This window comes from Sciurus carolinensis, chromosome 16 (genome assembly GCF_902686445.1).
Source record: "Sciurus carolinensis chromosome 16, mSciCar1.2, whole genome shotgun sequence".
NCBI lineage: Eukaryota > Metazoa > Chordata > Mammalia > Rodentia > Sciuridae > Sciurus > Sciurus carolinensis.
The window spans coordinates 12,457,975-12,481,397 of NC_062228.1; the positions used below are offsets into that span (position 1 = coordinate 12,457,975).

The 23,423-nt window shown below is 44.3% G+C and overlaps 1 protein-coding gene across 2 annotated transcripts in view; it reads right to left on the bottom strand.

The window, feature by feature from the left end:
- Positions 1-23,423, bottom strand: part of Hydin (HYDIN axonemal central pair apparatus protein) — a 361,889-nt gene that overhangs the window by 96,462 nt on the left and 242,004 nt on the right. For both annotated transcript variants that reach the window (XM_047529238.1, XM_047529237.1), the window contains exons 43-51: positions 22,074-22,215; positions 20,073-20,238; positions 14,129-14,746; positions 11,515-11,736; positions 8,175-8,383; positions 7,776-7,958; positions 6,834-6,953; positions 4,055-4,214; positions 3,779-3,951 (exon numbers count right to left, since the gene is read on the bottom strand). In XM_047529238.1, coding sequence (XP_047385194.1) covers positions 3,779-3,951; positions 4,055-4,214; positions 6,834-6,953; positions 7,776-7,958; positions 8,175-8,383; positions 11,515-11,736; positions 14,129-14,746; positions 20,073-20,238; positions 22,074-22,215 — 1,993 coding nt within the window. The remainder of the gene's footprint in view (positions 1-3,778; positions 3,952-4,054; positions 4,215-6,833; positions 6,954-7,775; positions 7,959-8,174; positions 8,384-11,514; positions 11,737-14,128; positions 14,747-20,072; positions 20,239-22,073; positions 22,216-23,423) is intronic.

Consider the following 23,423-nt stretch of genomic DNA (forward strand, 5'->3'; position numbering starts at 1 on the left):
TCATATTTCCAACCGTGATTATGGAATTCCTAATTGTCCCCTTAGTTCTATTGGTTTTTGCCTCAAGTGTTTTGAAGCTCTGTTATTAGATACACATACTTCTTTTCAATGTACTTTTTGGTTGTAGATGGACACAATACCTCTCTCTTATTTATTTTTATGTGGTGCTGAGGATCAAACCCAGAGCCTCACATGTGCTAGGCAAGTGCTTTACCACTGAGCTACAACCCCACCCCATATACATACATTTTTGATAATTATGTCTGCTTTATGAATTTATCTTTTTTACCATTGTTAAATGTATCTCTTTTTATCAGTGACAACATTTCTCAACATCTCAATCTGTTCTGTCTGGTATTTTCTTTTGTCTCTCTGCTTTCATTTCATTCTTCCTTCTTGCCTGTATTCTTTTGTTTCATTTTCTTTGGTTTAATATACTATTTTAATTATTTTAATTGATCTTTAGGTATACTGCTGGGGTGACTTTTAGGTATACTGCTGGTTTCTGATCCATTTCTTTCCTGAGGAGATGATCCTGGGAAAAGAAAGAAGACAGGCAACCAGCTCTAATCTCCTTGTAAACCTGTTAGCTGGATCCCATGGTAAATGGACCAATGACATTTTCTAGGAAAATAATCCTTATGTTTGGAATATGAGCAGATGTTTCTGGTTTAGGATTGCTTGTGCAAATAAATTTGGAATCTGTCTTTATGGAAATGGACTCCCTGGATAATGTCACATAAGCTAGGTGACCACCTAACATACACAATTGCACGTTTCATAATTAATTATTCCTACGGACAGAAGTTATCCCCAGACCTCACTTCTAGTTTGAGTTGTTAATTTGGGTCAGAAAGCACAGGCCTGATGTGGAAAGGAAAGACCTGGGGAGTCATAAGAGGTGCCCTAGACATCTTTATTCTTCATCTGAAACTTTGGATTGTTTGAATCTTTGAAATTGCTAGAAAAACTTGATACCAGATAGGATCTCTTGTTTCTGTGGGTCTGATTTACTAATCTAATCCTTTCTTTTAGCTAAACTGCTTTGCATTATTTTTATTTTACTGGTTGCTCTAGTGATTATCATATATTTATTTTTATATAGGTATATATATTTAATTTCTCAATTTTCAGAGTCTACTTGGAATTAATATTATGCCTTTTAATATGAAATGGTGGATCCTTGCAATACTATCAATTTCTTTAATCCTCACCACACATTGTATGTGGTATTATTGATGCACATCTATATCTACATACACATTTTTATCTATGTACTTTGTAAGTCCTACAACACAGTGTTAAGATTTTTGTTTGTCATTAAATTGTCTTTTAATTAAATCAAGAAAAGTAAAATGTTTTATATTTAGTCACATATTTAAAAATTTCTGTATTCTTCATTACTTCCTTTAGCTCTGAGTTTCTCTGATGTCATTTTTATTCCAACTTGAAAATCTTCCTTTAGAACTTCTGGCAATATAGGAATGGTGGCAACAAGTGATCTCAATTTTATTTACCCAGAAACGTGTTTACTTTTCACTTTTGAAGGATATGTTTGTTATAGATTTTTGGCTTGATAATATTTTCTTTGAAAATAACATTTTAAAAATTGTTATTCCATAGTCTGCCAGTTTCCATCTTTAAGATGAGAAGTCAGTCATAATGTATCTCTTCCCTTGGCTGCTTTTAAGATTTTCTCTTTATCTCTGATTTTAAGGAGCTGTTCTATACTTTGCTGTGGCTTGGTTTTCTTTTCTGGTTACTAATCTATCATGGGAAGTAGATGAAGTTGATATTATTAACCCCAAGTGACTCCTAAAGAAATGGAAGCTTAGGTTAATTGATGTCTCCAAAGTCACAGATTTAGAGGCAACACTTGGCTATAACTATGTTTACCCATCTTAGAGTTGGCTGAACTTCTTAGAACTGTGAAGTTTATGCTTTTCCATGAAAATATGGGGAAGTTTCATCTACTTTTCAATTTTTTTCTGCCCCATTATTTCTTTCTTTTCCTTCTGAGACTCCAATTATAAAAATTTTAGACTGCTTGACCCACCATTTACTGGGATCCTGGTTATGTTTTCTATTTTTCTCTCTATCCGTAAATTGAATAATTATATTGAATTTATCTTAAAATTCATTGATTCTTCTGCTGTTCCATCAGCTGATTAGCTCATTCTGTAAACTTTTCAGTTCACACATTGTACTTTACAAATCTAAAATATTCACTTTATGCTTTTAAACAATTGTTTCCATTCCTCTGATGAGATTCTCAAACTATTCATTCATCGAGTCCATGTTTCACCATGAACTTGAACATATTTATAATAGTTGGTTTCACTATGAACTTGAATATATTTATAATAGTTGTTTTAATGTCATTGTGTTTGCTAATTGCAATGTTCTGGTTATCTTTGGGTCAGTTTCTATTGATTGCTGGACTTTAATATGCCTAAAATGGTTTGCTTTGTATTATATTCTTACTTGTTCTTAGTTGTTTACCTGCTTTTTCTATTTACCAGACTAGAAACACCTGGCTGAGATGGTTCCCTCAACACTGTGACAGGTGTGCCCCCAAAACCCACAGAAAAGGACTGAATCAAAGCCAAGCATTTCTGATTTTATCCAGAAAAAGCAGCATTCTCTTTCCTCATTCTTTTCTAGAAGATAGGGCCCTATTTTGACCATCTGCTCTTCCTGCTTGCCTTTCTGTTGAAGCTTCACTCTCAGCAGTCACACACTCCTGCTAAATATCAACTTTTATACTTCAAAAGGGAAATATGCCTTAAAGGGGTGGGGCTTTGCAATGTGTAAACCTAAAATCACTAATAGTGGAGTTTCAGGTGGGATTCTGTACTAGGCTGGTTAGGTGGTTGGCAGAAAACTCTTACCCACTCAGAGTTGCCACAATTAAGACTGTCATTTGGTTTCTGAATATGACCTAATAATCATCCTTTTTAAGAGGGAGACACTGAGGCAATTGGCTGCAATTTCCTGATAATAATGTTATATTACTAAAATGTAATAGTAATTATTGTTAATCTCATGTGAGCTATGAAGAAACTGAAACATAGAGAAATTAATTGTTGGCCTCACAGCCACAGATATACTGCCAATCTTGGACTATGATTTAGGCTACCTATTTGACAGTCAGAATTATGAACTTCTAATATGGACTTCTCTTTGGGGATTAGAAACGTACTTCTTGTCACTTCAGTTCTTATTTAGTTCAACAGTCAATATTTATCAGGAAAATGAAATATATATCAGGAATACTTCAACAGTTTTCCTTGGTCTTCACCAAGTAATGCAGGATACACAACAATATTATCTTTCCCAGAAATAAACATTTTTTACTTAGAATAATACAATTCCAATAAATGAAGATGTAAGTTCTAGATTTGCTCTAGTGTTCTCTGTTTGAGCCCTAATTTCTTGAACGAAGAATTGTATTTAGGTACACCTTGAGAAGGTGGAAAAAAGCTAGTCCTTCTGAGAAAAATGAAAATATGAACATACTTTGTCAGTTGATCTTAAGGGAGTCCAGTTCATCTTAGGGGAATTTTGTTGAAGCCAATCTACTCAACCCAAGTTACCCTGTGACCTAAATAGGGTTTCTGGCCATTCTGACTTGCACAGGATCAAGGAGTTTCCCAGGATACAGGACTTTCAGTGCTGAAGCCGGGAAAGTCCAGAGTAAATTAGGATGAGTTGACCACTCTAGAACTAAATGTTTAAAAAATTCCATTCCAGTCTTGGCATCATTTAGAGCTCTGACCTGTGAAGCAAGAGCCGGTCAAAATGTATTTGCTTGGGGTCTAGCTCGAGTTCTGGACGGATCCCCTGGCAGGTTAATTTGAAGACAGCTGGTTCTGGGTTCTCCTTGATGCAGCAGACAATACTGTCTTCAATGGTGCCAACCGAAGTAGGGTAGGCCCACACATTCAGCATCTGACAGAAGAGTCAAAAGAAAGTACGTTTATACTGAGGATGCCAAGGTCTCAAACTTCCCAAGAAAGCCTTGTCATGGTGGACTTTATCTAGGTGATTCTACCTGTTTCTCATTGGGTTTCAGAGTCATGTTGACAGGCTCCAGAAAGTAGGTGCTTGCTTTGGTATCATTCTGAAAACAGAAGAACGCCTCCACCACCATTGGGGAACTATTCAGGATGGTCAGGATCTCCATGTTGCCTGGGAACAAGGATGACTTGTATCTGGAAACAAACAGGAATGGGGATGAGATTGTGAGGATGGAATGAGAATTCAGGTGGAGAAGGAGCCTGTGTAGCGCAAGACAATTCAAAAGGACAGTATGATCTGCGGGGGCAGCGGCACGGTGACTGAGAACACAAGCTCTACTGTGCACACTTGCTTTTGAGAACACTATGCTTCAATCAGATGCCCCCTAAGCCTTGGAATCCTGATCTCTGAGATGGGATGATAATGCCTCTTAAGACTGCTGAATATTAAGTGAGATTGTATACTTGAAGCTTTTAGGAGAGCTGGAGAGATCAAATGCCCATCAAACAGTAGTTATTATTCCAAAGAATTCTGAGAAATATGCTGATCTACCCTTCCATGTGCTTTATCCCCAGGAGAGATTATTTGAGTCACTTGCTATTTCACTTCTGTCTTAGAGATAACCTCATTCACCTCCTTTTACCACACCCTCACAGAATGTTATTGTTTTGGCATGGATTCATCTGGTTTTGTTTACTGTTACCAGGCTGTTTCTGTGCCTTTGTGTTTTAAGGAGTGATCCAAAGAGTTGAGTACCCTTGACCACTGGAAGATGTTATGCTAATGGTAAGGAGCAGAAAAGGAACCATAAGAGAAGGTTCAAGAAATAAAGATGTACATCATCAGATCAGAGCATAGACCAGGAAAACAAAAACGGCTATAAAACTATTTGGGCAGGCTATCATGGAAGATGGCTGAAGAGAATGACAGAAACCAAATCGGTGTCAGAGAGAGAAAGAGAGAGTTCTCTGTGTGAATAACTGCAAAAGGGGCAGTGGCCTGCATCTAACTGATCATCACCACTACCCAGCACTGAGCTGAAAGGTTTCATGTGCATTACCCAGTTCAGTTTCCCAAAATCTGTGAGGTGGTGCTATAATATTCTCATTTTGCAGAGAAAGACATTCAGGTATTATTGAACAGCGCCATTTGCACTGGGCTTTGTTTTGGACCTCTGTAATCACATTCTTCCTAGACTACTGTTGTCTGGCTCAACATCCTGGCTAATGTCAATGCTGCCTCAAACACATGAATAGTCAGAATTCCCCTGATTCCCACTCCTGGACTTCTCTATGTTATGCTCATCAACCTTCCCAAATCTTCCCACTGGGCCTCGAATGCCCTCTCTTTCGTCAGTAAACCCTCTTCACCTTCACTTCCTAGTCCGGCATCTCAGGAAGTAAACCAGAGGTAGAAAGGGAACAGAGGGCAAAAATGGTCCCTCAGCTCTACCAAGGAAACACAAAGCCAATGCTCTCTACTTGCCACAGCAAATAACTGACTGAATGGAGAGTTAAGTTCCATTTCCCATCTCGCCTCCTTGCCTACATAAGAAATGTGCATAAACTAAAAAAAAAAAAAACTAGTATCATTACAAATTTATTATAACTAGGCCCCTGGAAATTTTAATCTATTTCTCTAATCTGCTCTCTCTTTCCACAAAAATGCTTTTCTTATCTTCTCCATTTCCTCAACATGTTTAAACTTCCTCCAATTTCTTTACTTTTGGGAGGGTGACCTCACATCATTCGTTATGTTGAAAATAGACACAGTTGCATAGGAACCTCCTCACCATTCTCACCAAATCTGCGACCACCCTTTCTCCCAAAGCCATCTCACCTTTCTCCTTCCTACTATGAGATGATGGTGCCTCCTCCTGGCAAAGGCCAGCATCCCCCATTCTGTTGTGCTATGTCATTGAGGGTCATGACATTCCCCTGAAACTCCAGCTTGTTCCTGCCTACCTACCCTCTGCAGACAGCCACCAGGAGAACAAAAGTCCATAACCAGACTTCCCTAGCCTCATCTCTCTCTCTCTCCACCTTGACTCTCTCCTATCTCCTCTCACAGCCAAGTTATTCCAAAGAGTTTTCTTCACACCCTGTCTTCCTTCTTTCAATGTTCACTGATTCCTCATCCTACTTAACTTGGGCTTCATTTTCAAAAGTCCCCCAAAAGGACTCTTACTACAGGCCTTGGTGATCTCCATGTTGTTAAACACTGTGAATGTCTATGCCTTCATCTTTCTGTCCTCTCTGTGCATTCAGCATAAATGACCCTTCTCTCTTCTCAAGGATCCATGACACTACCCTTTCCTGGTCTCTCCTAATATTTCTGACCCTCTTTCTTATCTCCTTTGTGGCTCCTTTTGTGCATGGTGAGGTTCTCTGGGGTTCCATCTTTGGTCCTTCTCTTCTAATATGCTCTCTTCTTAGGCCATCTCACCTACGCCTATGGCTTTTGCTGTCTTGAAGACTGAGCTCTCCTTTGAGAATCCAAATCATATATCCTATTCTCTGCTTTATGTGACTTCTAGAGATATCTTCCAAGCACCTCAAACTTGACAGATCCCAAAGCAAACTCTTGATCCTACCCTTCAAAACTTGGTGCTCTCTCAGAATTTCTCATTTGGGAAAGTGGTGTTCAATCAGGAGAACTGGGTGTTTAAGCAAAACCCAGTTCTCCTGATTTGTGATTTGGTTCTAACTGAGGCAGCATCAGTTAAAGCTATGTCTACATAAAAAATCTTCTTGTACTATTTGTAAGCCCAACCCAGGAGTCTGAAATCTATTTTGAAATAAGGGAAGACTTACTTATCTCTTGATTTTCCACAAAGGAGTGGTCCAAAGGAAAACTTCCCCAAGCTCGTAACATACTTCTTAAAGATGACCTCATTTGGTTTCATGTCCTTCTTCAGCTGAGGGAATACCACTCTGAACACAGGGGAGGAAGAAATAAGGTGAGCTGCTTGAACTGAAGTTCAACACCACCACTTGATATGTGCAGAACCTAGCGCTCCCTGTTCTACAAAGGGTTCAAGAGTCTGAAGACCGTACAGGTAATTTGAGGAACTTTGTCAAGGCTTTCTTTCCACCCTCCCACCCCAAGGGAGGAAAGTAAGGTTTGAACTTCAGAAAAAAGATTCCAGTGGTATCTGCCATAATAAGGGCTGATGATAGAGCTGAACTGGACATTCTGTTCCAGTGAGTCCAACTAGAGAAATTCCCAAGAATCTTTATGGAAAACTAGTTCTGGTGGATATTCTGAGTTCCTTGGTTCAAGGGGGCACTTTGGTGAGAATTGCAAAAAAGCTCCTCTGGATGGACATGTATAAAGGTCCCTTATCTCCAGGGGAGTAGCCCTGTGAGTTTGCTCAGCCAGGTGCCTCTATGTGGTCCATAAACTGCACAGAAAACATCTGGCCCATGGAGATTCGCATGCATGTTTGCATTATAAGATGAAAAACTCTAGAGCAAATATGAAATCAGTTTAAATTTTCTTAACAATTAAATAAACAAACTAATTTGCCCTTCCCTTTTACGCTTGATCTGCCTCAGTCTGGAACTACCCTGTGGCATCAGGGCATCTCTGATGCTCTTGGTCAATGTGTGAGACCCTGAAGGCTTAGACAACAAGAGGGTCAGGAATGCTGTCCCAATTCCACATTGTTATTAAGAGCTACCTTGTGTAAAGTACCATGGAGGAGAACTAAAATGTACCTCTCAAACTTTTCTTTTGAAATAAAAGACACTTACTTTGGGTCTTGGCAAATGTATGGGTAAGTGCAGACACCTCGGCAATAGAGCTGGTATTGGCGGCGGGTTCCGAGTATCTCAAAGTTAAAGGTTTGGTCAAAGTTCCCAAGATCATTAGAAGAGAAGTGCACTCGTATTGTCACCTCTCCATTGGCTGGCACGATCCACCGGAAGTGATTCAGCCTGAAATGACCACACAGGCTTTAAAGTGAGAAAGCTTCCTTCTGGCAAGAGAGGGTAGGAGAGCTACCTGGGGGGAACCCTGTCCTGCTGGGGTCAGCACGGTGGGTCACAGGGCCCCACAGCCAGCACAGCCCTGCTCCCCTCTGGTGCTGTGATGGCCGCACCCTCAAGGTGGGGCTTCGGCATCCCCATCCCTTGGGTAGCTGGGAGGCCCACCTGACGAACTTCTCCTGAGAGTGCTGCCCACTGAAGCTGTTCTGGTCTATGTCGGTCAGGGGAGTGATGATTCCAGCAGGCCCCCCAGGAAGGCCCTTCTTGTTGAGGGCTGTGCGACGTTTTTCCTTCTGAGTCTCACGGGTTTGTTCTGGTTTTTCTTTCGTCTTCTGTCTTCCCCCCTTAGAGGAGGTGGGCTGCTCCTCCTGGACCTTCATTGAACATGAGCACAGGGTCTTAAGTTTGCATCTCAGGCACACGCCAGCAAAGGCAGAGGGTCCCCACGCGCGTCTGCAGACTGGGGCAGTGGTGCTGCGGGCGCCTCTGCTGCAAAGGTGGGGTCCAGTCTGCCTGCCAGTAATAAGGCCATGCTCCCCGAAGAGGAGGGAAACCCCAGAGAAAACCTGAAGTTGGCAGGGGGTGTGTGGCAGCAGGATCTCAGCTCCGGGCAGTACTCACCCCACCACAGCCAGCTTCCTCGGCATCGTGAGGCCAGTCGCCCTGTCCACTCGACATTTCATCTCCAATATTTTGTTGGCATATTTTAGTCCCCATCATCTCCTTTCCCCTTCTCTTTGTTTTTAGGATTTATGATCTTTTAAAAAATCTCTTACTATTTTTGGGAAGTAGTAGAATAAACACGTTTGCTATGTCATGTTTAATAAGAAGTTTCTATTTTTCTAGGGGTATTTTCATGTTTCTTGACTGATTTTTTTTTCTTTTATTTTTGGCCTTTTAATTTATTTATCATTTCTACCTTTTTATTTTAGAAAACTTTCAAAGTTGAAGGCCTAGTACAGTAATAAACTAGTTTTAATAATTGGTAATTTACTTATCTATCTATCTATCTATCTATCTATTTATTTATTTATTTTTGGTGCTGGGGATTGAACTCAGGGGCACTCGATCACTGAGCCACATCCCCAGTCCTATTTTGTATTTTATTTAGAGACGGGGGCTCACTGAGTTGCTTAGCGCCTTGCTTTTGCTGAGGCTGGCTTTGAACTTGCAATCTTTCTGCCTCAGCTTCCTGAGCTGCTAGGATTACAGGTGTGCACCACTGCACCTGGCTGTTAATATTTATTTATCTTTTTTCATTCATTGTTTTTCCCTCGAAACCAATGAAGGTGAGCTGCAGATGGTAACTCTGCCTCTATTTAGACTGTGCCTCAGAGCAACGACTTGCCCTAGACTAACACAATACTGTCACAACACCTAAGAAAGTGAACAACAATTCCATACTATCATTCTGTACACACCTCATATTAAAATTTTCCTATTTGTCCCAGGCATTTCTTTTCATAACCGTTTGTTCCTGTTATGGTTTGGATCTGAGGTGTCCCCCAAAAGCTCACGTGTGAGACAATGCAAGAATGTTCAGTGGAGAAATGATTGGGTTGTAAGAGCTTTAACCCAAACAGTGATTTAATCCCCTGATAGGGATTAACTGGTGGTAACTGAAGTGGTGGGGTGTGGATGGAGGAGGCAGGAATTGGGGCATAACTTTGGGTATATATTTATATCTGACAAGTGGAGTCTCTCTCTACTTTCTGATCATGATGTGAGTTCCACCACACTGTCCCACCATGATGTTCAGCCTCACCTCCAGCCCCAGGAAATGGAGCCGGCCTTCTATGGAACTGTGAACCCATGAGTCCTCAAATAAATTTTCCTCCTCTATAGTTGTTCTGGAAGGGTCCTTTAGTCACAACAGTGAAAAAGCTGACTAAAACAGTTCCTATATTGTTTTTGGTATTATATCTATTTAGTATCTTTTTTTGTTTGTTTGTTTTTGTGTTAGAGATTGAACCTGAAGTTTAGTGTCTTTTACTCTCCAGCCTCCTACCTTGTCCCAAGCGCATTGACTCTTTGGAGAGACCAGATCTATGTTCTTATGGCATATTCCATACTCTGAATTGTTCTGACTTTTCTCACAGTGCCACTGAACTTACTCCTTTCCTCCTTGTATTTCCTTTAAATTGAAAATTAGGCTTAAAAGCTTGATTTGACTCATAGATGGTACAGGCACTTCATGCATTGACACGAGGGACACATAATGGCGGGCTGACCCCTGGTTATAGATGCACAACCTGTTCACCTGGCTAGGATGGTGCTGCCCCATCTGTTCTCTGTAAAGAACAGTGTCCCTTTGCAGTTGGCCCTCACCTGTGTGATGATGTCTTGGCTGGTGTGTCTTATCCTCCAGCGACCTTTCTGCTCACTGCTTCCCATCATTTCCATTGATGATCCTTAATCAATTATTTTACTGGGGATAGTAAAGTAGTGATTTCCTAGTTCTACCATTATTTCTACAATTTCGAGATGCTATTTTTTCTCAAATGAAAAGCTTTCCTTTGTCAGTTGCAGAACTAGCATGCCTACTAAAATGACAGGTTAAAGTTGCTTCATTCTTTTCTTTACCTGAACAATTTTCAGAATAAGAGGTTGGTGCAGTGGTGGCCTCTGATGATGGGGACAGATTTTTCCTCTTTGTCTTTTTATTTGGAATTTCACTATGGGTGCTGTACTCTGGTGAGATGCATATATCCACCCATGCAGCTGGCCTTGGGTGCCAATTTCCCACTTACCTTTATGTTAAAGTTGGGGTGATCTGTACTGCCTCTGAGTGAGGCAGAGTCTACAGGTAATTTATTTGTTCTTTTTGCAAAGGTACAAGGTTTGTGGGAGCATGTGTGGAGGGATTAAAATTTTGGGTCAGTGTTTTCTAGGTATAAAAAACACCCTTTATGATTTTGATGGCATATTATTGCTCAACTTTATTTCTCTTTATGATTTATTCTAGTAATTGCATATAACTTTCTCCTATTTTTACATGATTCTATTTTGATTACATCTATTTTTAGTCCAACTAGAATTTATTTTACTAGAGTGTTAGGTAAGGAGATAAAAAGTAACTTTACTCAAAATATCCAATCTTCCTATCTTAATCTCTTTAATAACCAATTCTTTTCCTGGCTGTGTTCCCTGAACTGACTCTGTGGATCCTTGTATTTTTATGCACTATGTGAATCACCTTAGCTTCATAATATATTCTTTGTATCTTTTTAAAAGAGCTAGTTTTGCTTTTTTCTTGCAGCTGAGCTTCAGAGTGATGTGACCAGTTCCTTAGACCCACCCCTGGGGACTGGAAAGGTTGGAAGGTGAGAAGCCATCGTTTTCAGCCTCCTCTTGGGAAGCAGAGTGAGTCATGTGCAGGGAAGGTGCAGCCTGGGGAGGTTTGCACAGGATGGCAGAGGGGAGAGGGAGGGTCAGGTTTTGGCGACCTTCCTTCTGCCCTCTGAAGCCCTGCCAAGGCCAGGAGGACCAGCAGCAGATACTTTACCTTCGTAGAGATGGTGCTGGTGCCAAGTTCAGATTCTACGTCCACGTCTTTCTTTTCTTCTGTCACGGAGAGCTCATCCGTTGGTGGGATCACAAACACAAAGTGTTTCAGGATGTCTGTGGGGGTGATGGGCAGCCTCTTCACAGGGTAGGAGATGACAGAGAACAAGGCAGAAGGTGGGATGGGTGGTCCAGAGGACCCCAGACCCAAGTTGTCCAGGATCTAAAAGAAAGGCTAGGAGTTAATTTCCTGTGCAGAGGCCAGGTGAACCCCAAGCACCTCCTTGAGAGAGCTGACACCCTCCACACCCCACGTCCAACATTCTTGATGAACACTCCTGCAACAAGAATGTTTCAAGAAAGGGTGTCAAGGGCCTCTGACCAGCTCTGCAGGGCTTTACAGACTGCTGCACCCTAGACAGACTGTGGGCTCCCTGTACTTCCTATAGTCTTTCATGCTGTTGTGACTTTTTAATGGTCTGTCTTTGCAATTTGACTGTAAATTCCATTAGAACAAGAACCAGGTTGATATGGCACAAAGCCTAGCACTCCACAAATCTGTTTAAACACACCAGTTAGTCAGGTTCTAATGTCCATAGTGTAGAGTTGTTCCAGCCTTTTTTTTTGCTTTAAATTCTCTTTTCTTTCAAAGGTGAAAGAAAGTTAGATGGGAGCAGGTCAAATACAGCAAAAAACAAAGCAAAACAAAACAAAAATGAAAAACGAAAACCCCCAAGGATTCTAAGAATGGGATAAAAAATGGGAATGGAGAGGGAAGTCAAGAAGAACCTCAAGAGAGAAAATTTACTCCTACTGCATCCCATTCAGCTCTGATACATAACATACGAGCAATGTCCAGAGTGGATGAGTTGAACTGCCTTCTCAGCAAGCAAAGATCATCAGAATAAGCATGCTACACCCATACCAATTGTTTCAGTCCCAATAATAAATGCTATTGAGTGCCCAATCTGTGGACCAAGTGGCCTGTCAGGCCTAGCAAGTACCCACTGTTATATAATCATCTGCGTCTCTCATCCAATGGGCCAGCAGATAGAGGCATTATGACAGGTAGCTGGAATTACCCCCCAGCATTTAGAATGTCGGTGAGGAAAGAGTTGAATTGTTGGTACCAGTTATTAAACTACCAGAGCCAGGAGGTTCTTCAAGCAATAGTCTAACCTATGCCTTGGGATGTTAAGGGTACAAAGAAAGACAAGGAGATGTTCTTGGCTGCAGGTATTTTAAAAAAAGCATGTTTTTGCAAAAAAAAAAAAAAAAAATCACAATTCTTTACATAAGACCGGCTTTACATAGCTGTGAACAGAGTAGAGCTGCGAGGGTTTGTCCTCTGCTGCCCTCTCCTCTTTCAGCCCTACCCTGGAGCACTATGGTGAGACTCATGGTGAGGCGATATCACTTCCAAGTCTGCCCTCCTGGGAATTTCCCACCACCAGCCCTTACTGTGCATGTAACCCTCACAGGCTCCATTCTCTACTTCGAAACGTTTTGCCTAGTTTCTGATAAACTAACCGGAGGTCAGCCAAGTATAGGCTCTTCCTCCCCACAGCCAACTCTGGCCTGCTACTTGTTTTTTTAAATAAAGTTATCTTGGAACATTGCTACACTCTTCTGGTTACATATTGTTGATGGTTATTTTCACCATCCCAAGGCTCAGGTGAATGGTTGTGATATAGAGCATGTGACCTACACCCTAAAATTTTGCTTCTTGGTCCTTTCCAGAAGAAAGTCCATCCCTATGAGATAGGGATTAGGATAAAGAGGGAGATATACTGAATCTTAAAGAAACAGTCCATGAGCCATTGAGATGCAGAAAGTACAGGTGGAAATCTAGAGCAACAGGCCCTTGGCCCACGCTCTTGTAAAATGAGGGAAGCACAGGTGTTCAGGGAAAATTGACATGAACTTGTGCAGCTCCAGCCTGGACTCATCTCCAGTCTGGTCCCTGATACAGCCCTTCTATAAATATTGGATCCCCAGCCCAAGGGGGCTTCTCACTCTCTAGACAGCCTGCATTCTCTCTTGAATGTGTATCTATGTTCCTAAATAAACCTCTGTCTATGCCTTTGTCTGGCTCGTGCTGAAATTCTTTTCTATCACGTATTGTCAAGAACTGCTGGTCCTACCTTGAATTTCCTAACCCCTCTGGGAACTCCTTAGGTCCTTGTTCAGAGACATCTCTTCTCCCAGGACACCTGCCTCTGCCCTCCATTGACCAGGGTGGCTTTCCCAAGTGCAAGAGGGAAAGGGTATCTAATAGGATAATTTCTGCCACTGTGGGAGGCTTGTGGGAAAGATATTTTGGAGTAAACAAGTCACTTGCCTTGCCAACCCATAACACTAGCTCAAAGAATAGCTGTTCGGGTGGCTATTTATGAGGTTTGATAGAATACTAAGATTGGTGGAACTTTCTATGGATTTTATTTTGCCAAGTGCACAAAGGTCCCTCTAGTCATTATTGTCTTTTATCCCAAGGGGCATCGGAAATTAATCAAATTAAGGGATGTGGATTTACAATAGAAAGGAGGTCTCAGTGGTGAGAGAGGCAGGGCGGCTGCCTCCTTTGTTTCCACTCCACCCTGGAGAGCGGCTCCTACCTGGTCTCCTTTGGGAAGCCTGTCGTTCTCCAGGGCCTGCTTCCAGTTCAAGCCTTCTAGGTCCGGAGTCTGGATGTTGATGAAGGGCACCCCCAGATCCTTCTTGCCCTCGTGTTCCTCCTCCCCCTCCCCCTCCCCGTCGCTCCGCTCCTCCAGGGCCCGCAGCTTCTCCAGCCGCTCCCTCTCGGCCTTCTCCCTCTCCAGGCGCTCCTTCTCCGCCCGCTCCTTCTCCAGCCGCTCCCTCTCCCGGTCCTTGCGGCCCCGCCGCCCAGAGGGAGCCTGGCGCTGGTCATCGGGCTCGTGCGGCACCTCCTCCATCCCTCCGTGAGGCAGCTGAACTCCTTGCTTCCGATCCCAGTACAGCAGGATGGCCTGGATATCCTTCAAGGTCAACTCGTAGGCCTTGAACTTCAGGGCCAATTGCTTGTCAGTGTCCTTTGGGAAGTCCCCTTCACTGTCCTCTTGCTCCTGGGTAAAAGGAACCCCAGACAAGTTGATATCGGTCATGTTTTTCTTTTTCTTGCTTGGGTCTTCCTTCTCAAGCGTTAGTTGCTCCCTGACAGAAATTTTCCTTTCCAGCGACTCCAGCTTGATATCTGGTTTGCTGGAAGTAACACCCTAGAAGGTAAAACACAGAAGTTAGGCTTTAAAAGCTTACTAAGCATGAGAACAGCAAGAAGAGAGACATTTTGTTTCAAAAGGTTGCCTCATAGGATCCAGGCACAACCGGGTCCAAGGACCACTGTGGGGGGATTTTATTTAAATACCGGTCCCATGGCTCTTTCCCCACTGTAGATTTGGCTGGGATCTGGCTGTCTGCACTTTGAGAAGGGTACATAGTGACTTGAATGTGCGCTCCTGGCTGACAGCTGCTGTTCTGAAGGATCAACAGGAAAAGACCTGCAAACTAAGCCTTCTGCATCTGCTACAGGTGCTCTGGAATAGGCCGGAGAGGGTTCTGTCGAGTCCTAGTTGTACTGCCTGCTAGCCGTGTTCAGTCTCAGTTGTATTCCCAGGCAAGGACTTAACTTCTCTCTGCCTCATCCATATAATGGGGAGAGTAGTATTGATCTTAATAACCATGCCAGAGAATTGTTGAAGATTAAATGTGTGAATCCATATGAGCAGCTTGTCAGTGCCTGCCATGGAGTGAGGATTCTATTTAGCATGAAGTTATTAAAATTACACAGGTCTTGTGTATGATGGGTATCGTTGGGAACAAATGGGAGTTTAGAATCTGGCTATACCCCAGGCTTTTGTAAAACATTTATTTATTTAATGAACTGGGAATATAGAAACCAACTTTAACCTTTTTCTTACTGCCCTTTCAAATTTGTTTTGTGGGCTCTGATTTTTTTCATCCCTGGGGTCATTATTTGGTGATGTCCAGTCTAGTCCAGTCTACTGGTCATGACCTGCAGTATAACCCAGTGTCCCCCTTCCCAGTTACAGCCCTTCTCCCTCTAAGTTCAGGCCTGTTGCAGGCTTCAGTCCTGCATGTCCTGGGGCTGGCTTTGCACCTCCTCCTACTCTACTTCTCTGCCATGAACACAGCCCAGCAACACAGCAGTGCTGGCAAAGCCATCTTGGGGAATAAGAGCTCTGGCACCTTACGGCAGCTTGCGTCAGGATGGGAAGGGTGTGGCTTCTACTGCATCCATTTTGGTCTGGAGAACCACCGCCAAGACATGGGTTGGTACACAGGGTGGTGCCCAGTGAGGGTAGGACCTGTACTTGGAAAATTGTAGGAGCCCAGCATAGAGCAGCAGGAGGCTGACAATAAATTACTTCAGAATAGGGAAGAATTTAATAACATGATTAATGAACTTGAATGAATGGGTGTAGAAAACATACACATTATTCCAACACATGGAATATCGACAAAAACTAATCACATGTCAGAGCTCAACAAATGTGAAGAACCAACACGACACAGAACATGTTCTATGAGGATGCTATTCTAGAAGCAGAAATTTAAGTAATCCAAAATGAAGCCATTCACTTGGAAATTAGAAAATACGCTTTGAAATAGTCCATGGGTTGAAGAAGCAGCCATAAAGAATTGTAGAACATGTCTTTAGAAAGGAAGAGCAATGAAAACACTGGATATCAACCATGGAGGAGTATGTCTAAAAATGATATTTGGAAGTTTACATATATCTTTAAATGCTTTTACAACTTTTAATAAATTAGAAAATCAAAATGATTCAAAATTAATAAGATAAGCATCCATCTTAAGAAGTGAGAAAAGGAACTGAAAATAACCAAGTGGAAAAGAAGAAAATTATAAAAAAGTCAGAACTAGAAACTACTTAGATAGAAAACAAACATATAATGGGGTACTTTGAGTTCCAGGCAAAAGCTGTTACTTTGGAAAGATCATAAAAATGACAAAGTCCCAGCAAGATTGGTCAAGAAAAAAGAGAGAAGGGTCCAAATAAGCATCAAGAGAGGGTGACAACAAGATGTAACCACAGATACAGAATAGATTAGAAGGAGAGTAAGATAGCACCATGAATTACCCTACACCAACAAACTTGAAAATATGATAAGGTGGCTAGTTTTTAAGAAAATTATGAAAGACCAAATTGACTCTGAAAGTAAAGCCTAAATGAACCTTTGGTCCTAAAGCAAATTAATTTGATAATTAGTATGTAACCTACTGTGTGAATTGATTGAAGAAGAAGAACAAACATGTCATATAATTCAACACCCAGGAGTAGGAAATCTGCATAAAACATTTAAAAATCTCAAGTGCCTAAAGGCATGGGCAGCCAGGCAGGCAGTCAAGAGCCGCAGGCCACGTTCTGAGAGAGGAACGTGTTTGTAGCTGGAAGAGTGGCTGAGAAGCTGACCAAAGCTTCTTTTGCCTTTTTGGTGGTGCTGGGGATTGAACCCAGGGCCCATTTCATGTGAGGCAAGCACTCTACCAACTGAGTTATATCCCCAGCCTGACCAAAACTTTTGACAGACTCATGGAGCTGGGGTTCAGGAATTAGCCAAGGAAAAGAGATCTTGGTAGATCCCCTACCCTTTGGGTTAGGACTCTGAAAGGCTCCATCTTAGGAGTAAGTCTGGACCAGAGTAAGCCCAGCCCTGCCAGAGAACGAAGCTCGGTTCCAGATGATCCGAATCCTGGTTGAAATAAGATGGCTAGTGCTCCTCGGCGAGCTGTCAGTCAGAATCAAAGAGCGTTTCTCTCTGGAGGTAGACAGCATCATCCAGGGCCTTGAATTATTTCTATTTTCCTGTTCCGTAAAAAATAACCTGGTGCCCAAAGAGAAAAGACCACATAACCAGAAACCAAAAACAAATGACAGACGACAGGAGAGACTACCCATGGCTGTGCATTGGCACTGTTGGAAAGGACCTCCAAAAACATGTTGAATACGTTGGGGGGATTACAAGATAAGATGGAGAATTCTGAAGAGGACTAGAAGAGACAAGAGTTAGTGGCTTTCTAAAACAAAATCAAAATTAAGAACTGAAAGGAGGTTTAAGCCACAGAGCCGATCTCATTGAGGAAAGTGAACTAGATGATATGTCAGAAGGACATGTCCAGGGGAAGCAGAAGGAGACAAAGCATGCTGAACACAGACAGCACGAGAGACAAAAGGGAATACTGTGGAAAGGTCCCAAGAGATGGAGCACGTGTGCACCTGGAGGGAGCCCAGAGAAAATGGAGGAGAAGCAAGTGGTTTGAGAGTTGCCTGCCCACAGATTCAAGAATCATTAGCAGCGCTATGCAGGATCAAATATTTGGAAAACCACAAGTAGGAAAATCATAGTGAATTATTGAACAAAAGAGACAACCTCTTAAAAACGAAGCAAAGGCATCTTAGAGACAGAAGAGTCAGGCTAACATCGGAGGATCAGGGTGATGCTGCAAATTACATTTGACAGTCACAGGAGACAGAAGGCACCTGCCTTCTTCTCCACTCCATCCAGAGCACCCATCCTTTCCCTTCAGAACCTGCAGGTTCTTCCTGACTCCCTCCCTCTCCCCCACCACATCAGGTGAGGCCAGTAAATAGCACTGAAGCCACGTGTGGGGTGGGACCAAAGTGCCTAATGGCTAGAGAAGGCTAGGATTGGAAATCTGCAGAATGACTAAGGATGGATGGAGGTAGAAGCCAGAAAGAAGCTGAGGAGACGGAGAAAGGAAACCAGAAAACAGGGCTTTCAGTGGAAACAAGAGTTCAAAGGATGGTAGTCAACTGTGTAAGTTCCCCCAGAGAAGGAAGCTGAGCAAGCCAAGGACGGGGCTGTGAGCCTTGAGCTGGACGTGAAGAGGCTGCCAGAGCCTTTGATGGAAGGGAGTGATGGTGATCCAGTCAGCTTAGGAAAGGCTGGGCATGCATGGGAGGCCAGCGGGGGGAGCCGGCGAGTCAGGCAGTTCTTAATTCTTGTGGAGGAAAGAGAGGAACAGGGTGCTGGTTAGTGGGCTACGAGGTTAAAGGAGATTTTTTTTTTCTTTTTAAAGGAAGATGATTCTTGAACGTGAGAAATCTTAAATCAAGAGGCCTGTGAGAAGAAAGACTGAGGCCAGAGCAGAGAGGGAACTGGACAGTGCTGATGACCTGAGACCTGGAGCAATCCTTTTGATGAGGAAGCAGGAAAGTCTTCAGTTCTTCCTTTTCACCTGGGATCTTCTCTCACTTCGTGAGGACAAATCCAGTCTCAGCGGACTTTCCTGAGCTACTGTTTTCATGCCAGGCAACTGTGTTAGTCCAAGAAGGGGCTCCAGAAGTTCCCCCGGGGAGTATGGTCAATTGTGTTTTGAGCTAAGCTCAGATGATACCCAGGCTTGCCCCCAAATGAATGGCTGTGACGCTGCCCCTCCCACCCCACCCAAGGTCAGCAAAGCATATGCAAAGGACATGCCCTGTACCTGGTAGTGGGGACATGAGCAGGGGTGCTCAAGACGTAGTCACTTGAGCTGAGAGGAAGACGGGAAACCCACATACCCTTATTGAAGTTCCAACAGATTCTAGATGGAGAGACTGGCAATGAAGTTAGTGGGCATAATTTGAGGTTAACTCTTTTCTAAATAGTTTTTCTTTTAATAATGAATTAAATGCTGCCTTTTATAAGCAAGTTTAGGAAGATAACTTCTGCACAGTTAATGCTTAACTTTTTTCAAATAAAAAAAATGGGCATTGTTAATTCCAAAAAGAATGACTGACAAGACACAGTGACTAAATTCTTCCACCCGGCTTCACGAGCAACATCATGCAAGAGAGGTCGGAGTCTGTCCCTGGAATTCTCCCCTGGGAACCCTGTTTTGTCCTCAACCTGAGAGGTCGTGTGCTTCTCTCCTGTGAGTGACATCCAGCTTCCTGGATCTGTGCCCACTGTGCTTCCTCCTCAGCTCTGGGTCTGAGAGCCACATGCCTCTCCTCCTCTCTCTTCCCCTTTCTGCTGTGCATTCTGTGTGTTCGGCCACGCCTGCCCTGCTGCTCACCCCTGGACGCTGACTCTTCTGCCCTGGGTCTGCCGGGCTGTGCTCACTGCTCGCACTCATCCTCTTGGCAGACCGACAGCCCGGTGGCTGTCGCCTGCAAGGCATGTGCTGGAATATCTTCCTTGACTGTTGTCAAGGGACACACGGGCCTTGTGGGCTTCCTCAAGGCAGATCTTGACTGCAAGCCTGTTTAGCCCCACTCAGGGTCCCCTCGGGCAGCGGAAAGAGCAGGGCTGTGGTCAGACATAAGTGCCAGGTCCCGGGACTGGGACTTCACCTCGGAACTGGGGACGGAGTTCATCCCTCTGACCCTTGCAGGGTGGGTGGGATGCAAAAATGGAGGGACAAGGTGAAGTACAAGCCCAGTGGTCCCCCAGCCTCTGTCTGCCAAGCCAGACATGGGTGGTCTGCTTTCCAGAGGGCTGGGCTGGGCGGAGGGTCACACGCTGCTGCTCTGGCTAGGAGCAGGGAGGCCACTACCTGCTTGTTTGCTGCTGGCAGTTTCTTCAGCGGGGGCTCTTCCTTCCCTGGGGCGCCCGGCTTGGGCTTCTTGATCTTCCGCTTCAGCTCGTCCTCCTCCTTTTGTCGCTCAAGCTCCTGCTGTAGCTTCTTTTCCTGCATCTCCTTGGCCAGCCTCTCCAGCTCCCTTCACGGAACCAGGCAGAGGAAACAGAGTTTAGGGTCACCTGCCAGGTGGAGGGTCCCTGGGCAGAGCTTTCTTGGGCATGAGAAGAAAGAATGAACAAAAATTGCTGGGCAAATAGGAAGGAAGGGAGGGAGGAAGAGAGGAGGGAGGGAAAGAAAGGCTCACATCTACCTTTGAATGCTCACGTGGTAAATCTCTGATCAATTAAACACAACTGGGAGGAATGTTTGATTAATCTGTTTTCTATTTCAATCTCCTTTCATAGGAGAGTGAGGCAAGAACTGGATTAAACTAGACATTATTATTTTTAAGTTTTGAGAGGGAGGGCCTTACTTAGTTGCCCATGTTGGCCTCAAACTCACGATCCTCCTGCTTCAGCTTCCTGAGTAGCTGGATTACCCGGTGCCCTCCACTGTGCCTGGGCGAGCTTGGTCTTTGAAAACAACTTTCGAGGATCATTCTGGCATTGGTATGGCTGTGGCCTGGCCTCCTATACTGTTGCATTTGATGTTGACACCACAGGAATGGTGCTTTTTATGGCAGTCCCTGCCATGGCTAACTTGGAGCCATGCTGCTGGGTCTGAAAGCCACATTCCTCTCCTCCTCTTTCTTTGACTTCCTGCTGTGCATTCTATGTGTCAATCTTGCCTGTCCCCTTGGCTAAGCACCACGGAGAGGACACCACACACACACAAGTGGGGGGACAGCACTTCGGACAGTATCTAACCCTTCTCTTTTCATTTCCAGGAATCTCTAGTTGTTCCTGGTTGCTGTGGCTCTCTGCCCACTAAGGCGTCCTCCATAGTGTGTATGGGGGGTGGGGAGGGGAAACTCATTGCTGAGCTTTGCAGATCAAATTTGCATTTCCCAAGTTCCCCATAAGATGACTCTCTGAAAGCAGCAGCCCTGTGAGCTGGAGAGTTTCCTTTGGAGTGGGCTTGTCATTTCTCTGGAGGCCTGGCATTTCTACAATGGACCATGCGAGAGAAAGGAGAAGGGTATACTGAAGCGGCAGGGGGCCACAGCAGCTCTTCGGGAGTTATGGGAGGAGGTGGAGGGAGAGGAGAGGAGAGTTATACTGAATCTTGGCTCTGCCCCTCCATCGTTAGAAACCCCTGGGAGTAGGTAGAATCACCTCGCCTTGCAGCTTTTGAAGATCTGAGGGCAGAAATGACATGTGTCCTTGTGTCCGCCTATTCTGGGATACTGTGAGCTGGCAGCCCTGAGTCTCATAGGTGGTATGAAGGGATCTAGTTATTCCCCTGTGGTCCCCAGTGAGGGGCACAGAAGGTGGCTGAGCTCACTGGCTGTGAGCTGCTGGGCTTCAGGGGAGGATCATGTGGGGAGGCAGCTAGACCTCAAGGATGGGCAGCAGAACTGTAGGCCAAGACGGGGGTGTAGGAAGTAGGAGAAACGACTGAGTTCTGGGGAGCAGCCACCGTGCTCACAGAGAATCCTGGGTTAACTGCTAGGGACACCTAGGCTCAAGGCTGATAAACCACACCCAGAACTGCCAGGGGAGCTAGCAGGGGCCCTGAGATGGCACAGGGGCCAGAAGCCCCTCCACCAGGACATTACAGAAACTTTCTGCTGACCCCAAACATACCCAGGAGAGTAGAAGAAGGAAAGAGAGGAGAGCGGGAGAGACCCCAAAAGGCTGCAGCAACCAGTGTCCCCAAGGGCCAGATGGACTCCCCTGCTTCTCCCAGTCTCCTCCCGGGTCTTCTGTGGTAGCTGCTGCACTCCCAGAAAATGACCCAGAACTGAGAAGGTACCACAGCAGCCCTGTTCTCCCTACGAGTTCATCCCTGGGGACAGCCAGCCCTGATTCCCACCTCTTCTTTCTCTCCCGAAGTGCGTTCAGAATCTCTCTGTCAAACGCGATTTTCTCCTCCTCTGTCAAGGCGTCATATTCTTCCTCATCCATGTTTTGGAGACGCTCCTTCTCTTTCTCAAGAGCTTCCCTGCGTTTGTTTTCTGTGGGGGACGGGCAGAGAGAAGAGGGAGGTCAAGTTCTTTAGCAGCTCAGGTCCTGGTCTACACAGGTGGTGTACAGTGACGGGTGGCAGGTGCTATGGCTGGCACTCCTGATCCCTGCTGGGACTTCATTCCCACAGTGTCAAATTTAGGTCCCACCTGGGGGGGGGGTAGAAAAGTGGCCCCCAAAGATGCCTTGTCCTGATTCTAGGAATCGGCTCTCCAAAACAGAAGGGATTTTGCAGATGTGATTGAATTAAGACTCTTGAGATAGGTGAGTTATCTTGGGTTTTCTGGGTGGGCCCAAACTAACACGAGGGTCATATCACCTCCAGAGCTGGAGGTGACATGACAGCCGAAGGAGAATGAGATATAGCAATGGAAGCAGCAGTCAGAGGGCTACAAGGAAGGGACCTTCTCCCAAGACATGGAAAAGGTTCTTCCGTACCATAGCCTCTGAAGGAACATAGTTCTGCTACACCTTGACTTTAGGACTTTTGACCCCAGAACTGTAAGGTAATAAATCCGTGTTGTTTTATGTCACCAAGTTTGTGGTTGCTATGGCTTGATATTTGCATTCCCCCATGTTCATGTGCGGAAAGCTAATCCCCAAGGGGGCAGTGTTGAGAGATGGGGTCTTTAGGAGGTGATGAGGTCATGAGAGTAGAACCCTAACAAATGGATTTAGCATCCTTATAAAAGAGACCGGGGGAGCTTGTTTGTCCTGCTACCCTGTGAGGACTCAGCAAGAAGACACCTTCTGTGGCCAGAAGATGGCCTTCTCCAGACATTGAATCTGCTAGCACCTTCATCTTGGACTTCCCAGACTCCAGAAATGTAAAAAATAAGCTACCCAGTCTATGGTATTTTGTCATTGCAGCCTGAATGGACTAAGACAGTGTCATCTGTCACAGCAGGGATGGGAAACTAATGAACCCCCCATTGACTGCACCTACTCTGAGCATATGCCACCAAAGTGCTCAGAGTGACATGGCTATTTGCGAACCAAGAGCCAGGCCCAGGACTCCACAGGGCACGGGAAGGCACTTGGCTCCTGTCACACTTTCCTAGCACAGGATTTCACCTTATGCCTGTGCAGTTTTGAGCTTTGGCCCCTGAGACCTGCATTTGAGTTCTTTTCTCTGCAACTTACCAAGGGATAAAAACATATATGAATAATAATTCCTCGTTCCTAAGGCTGTGGGCGA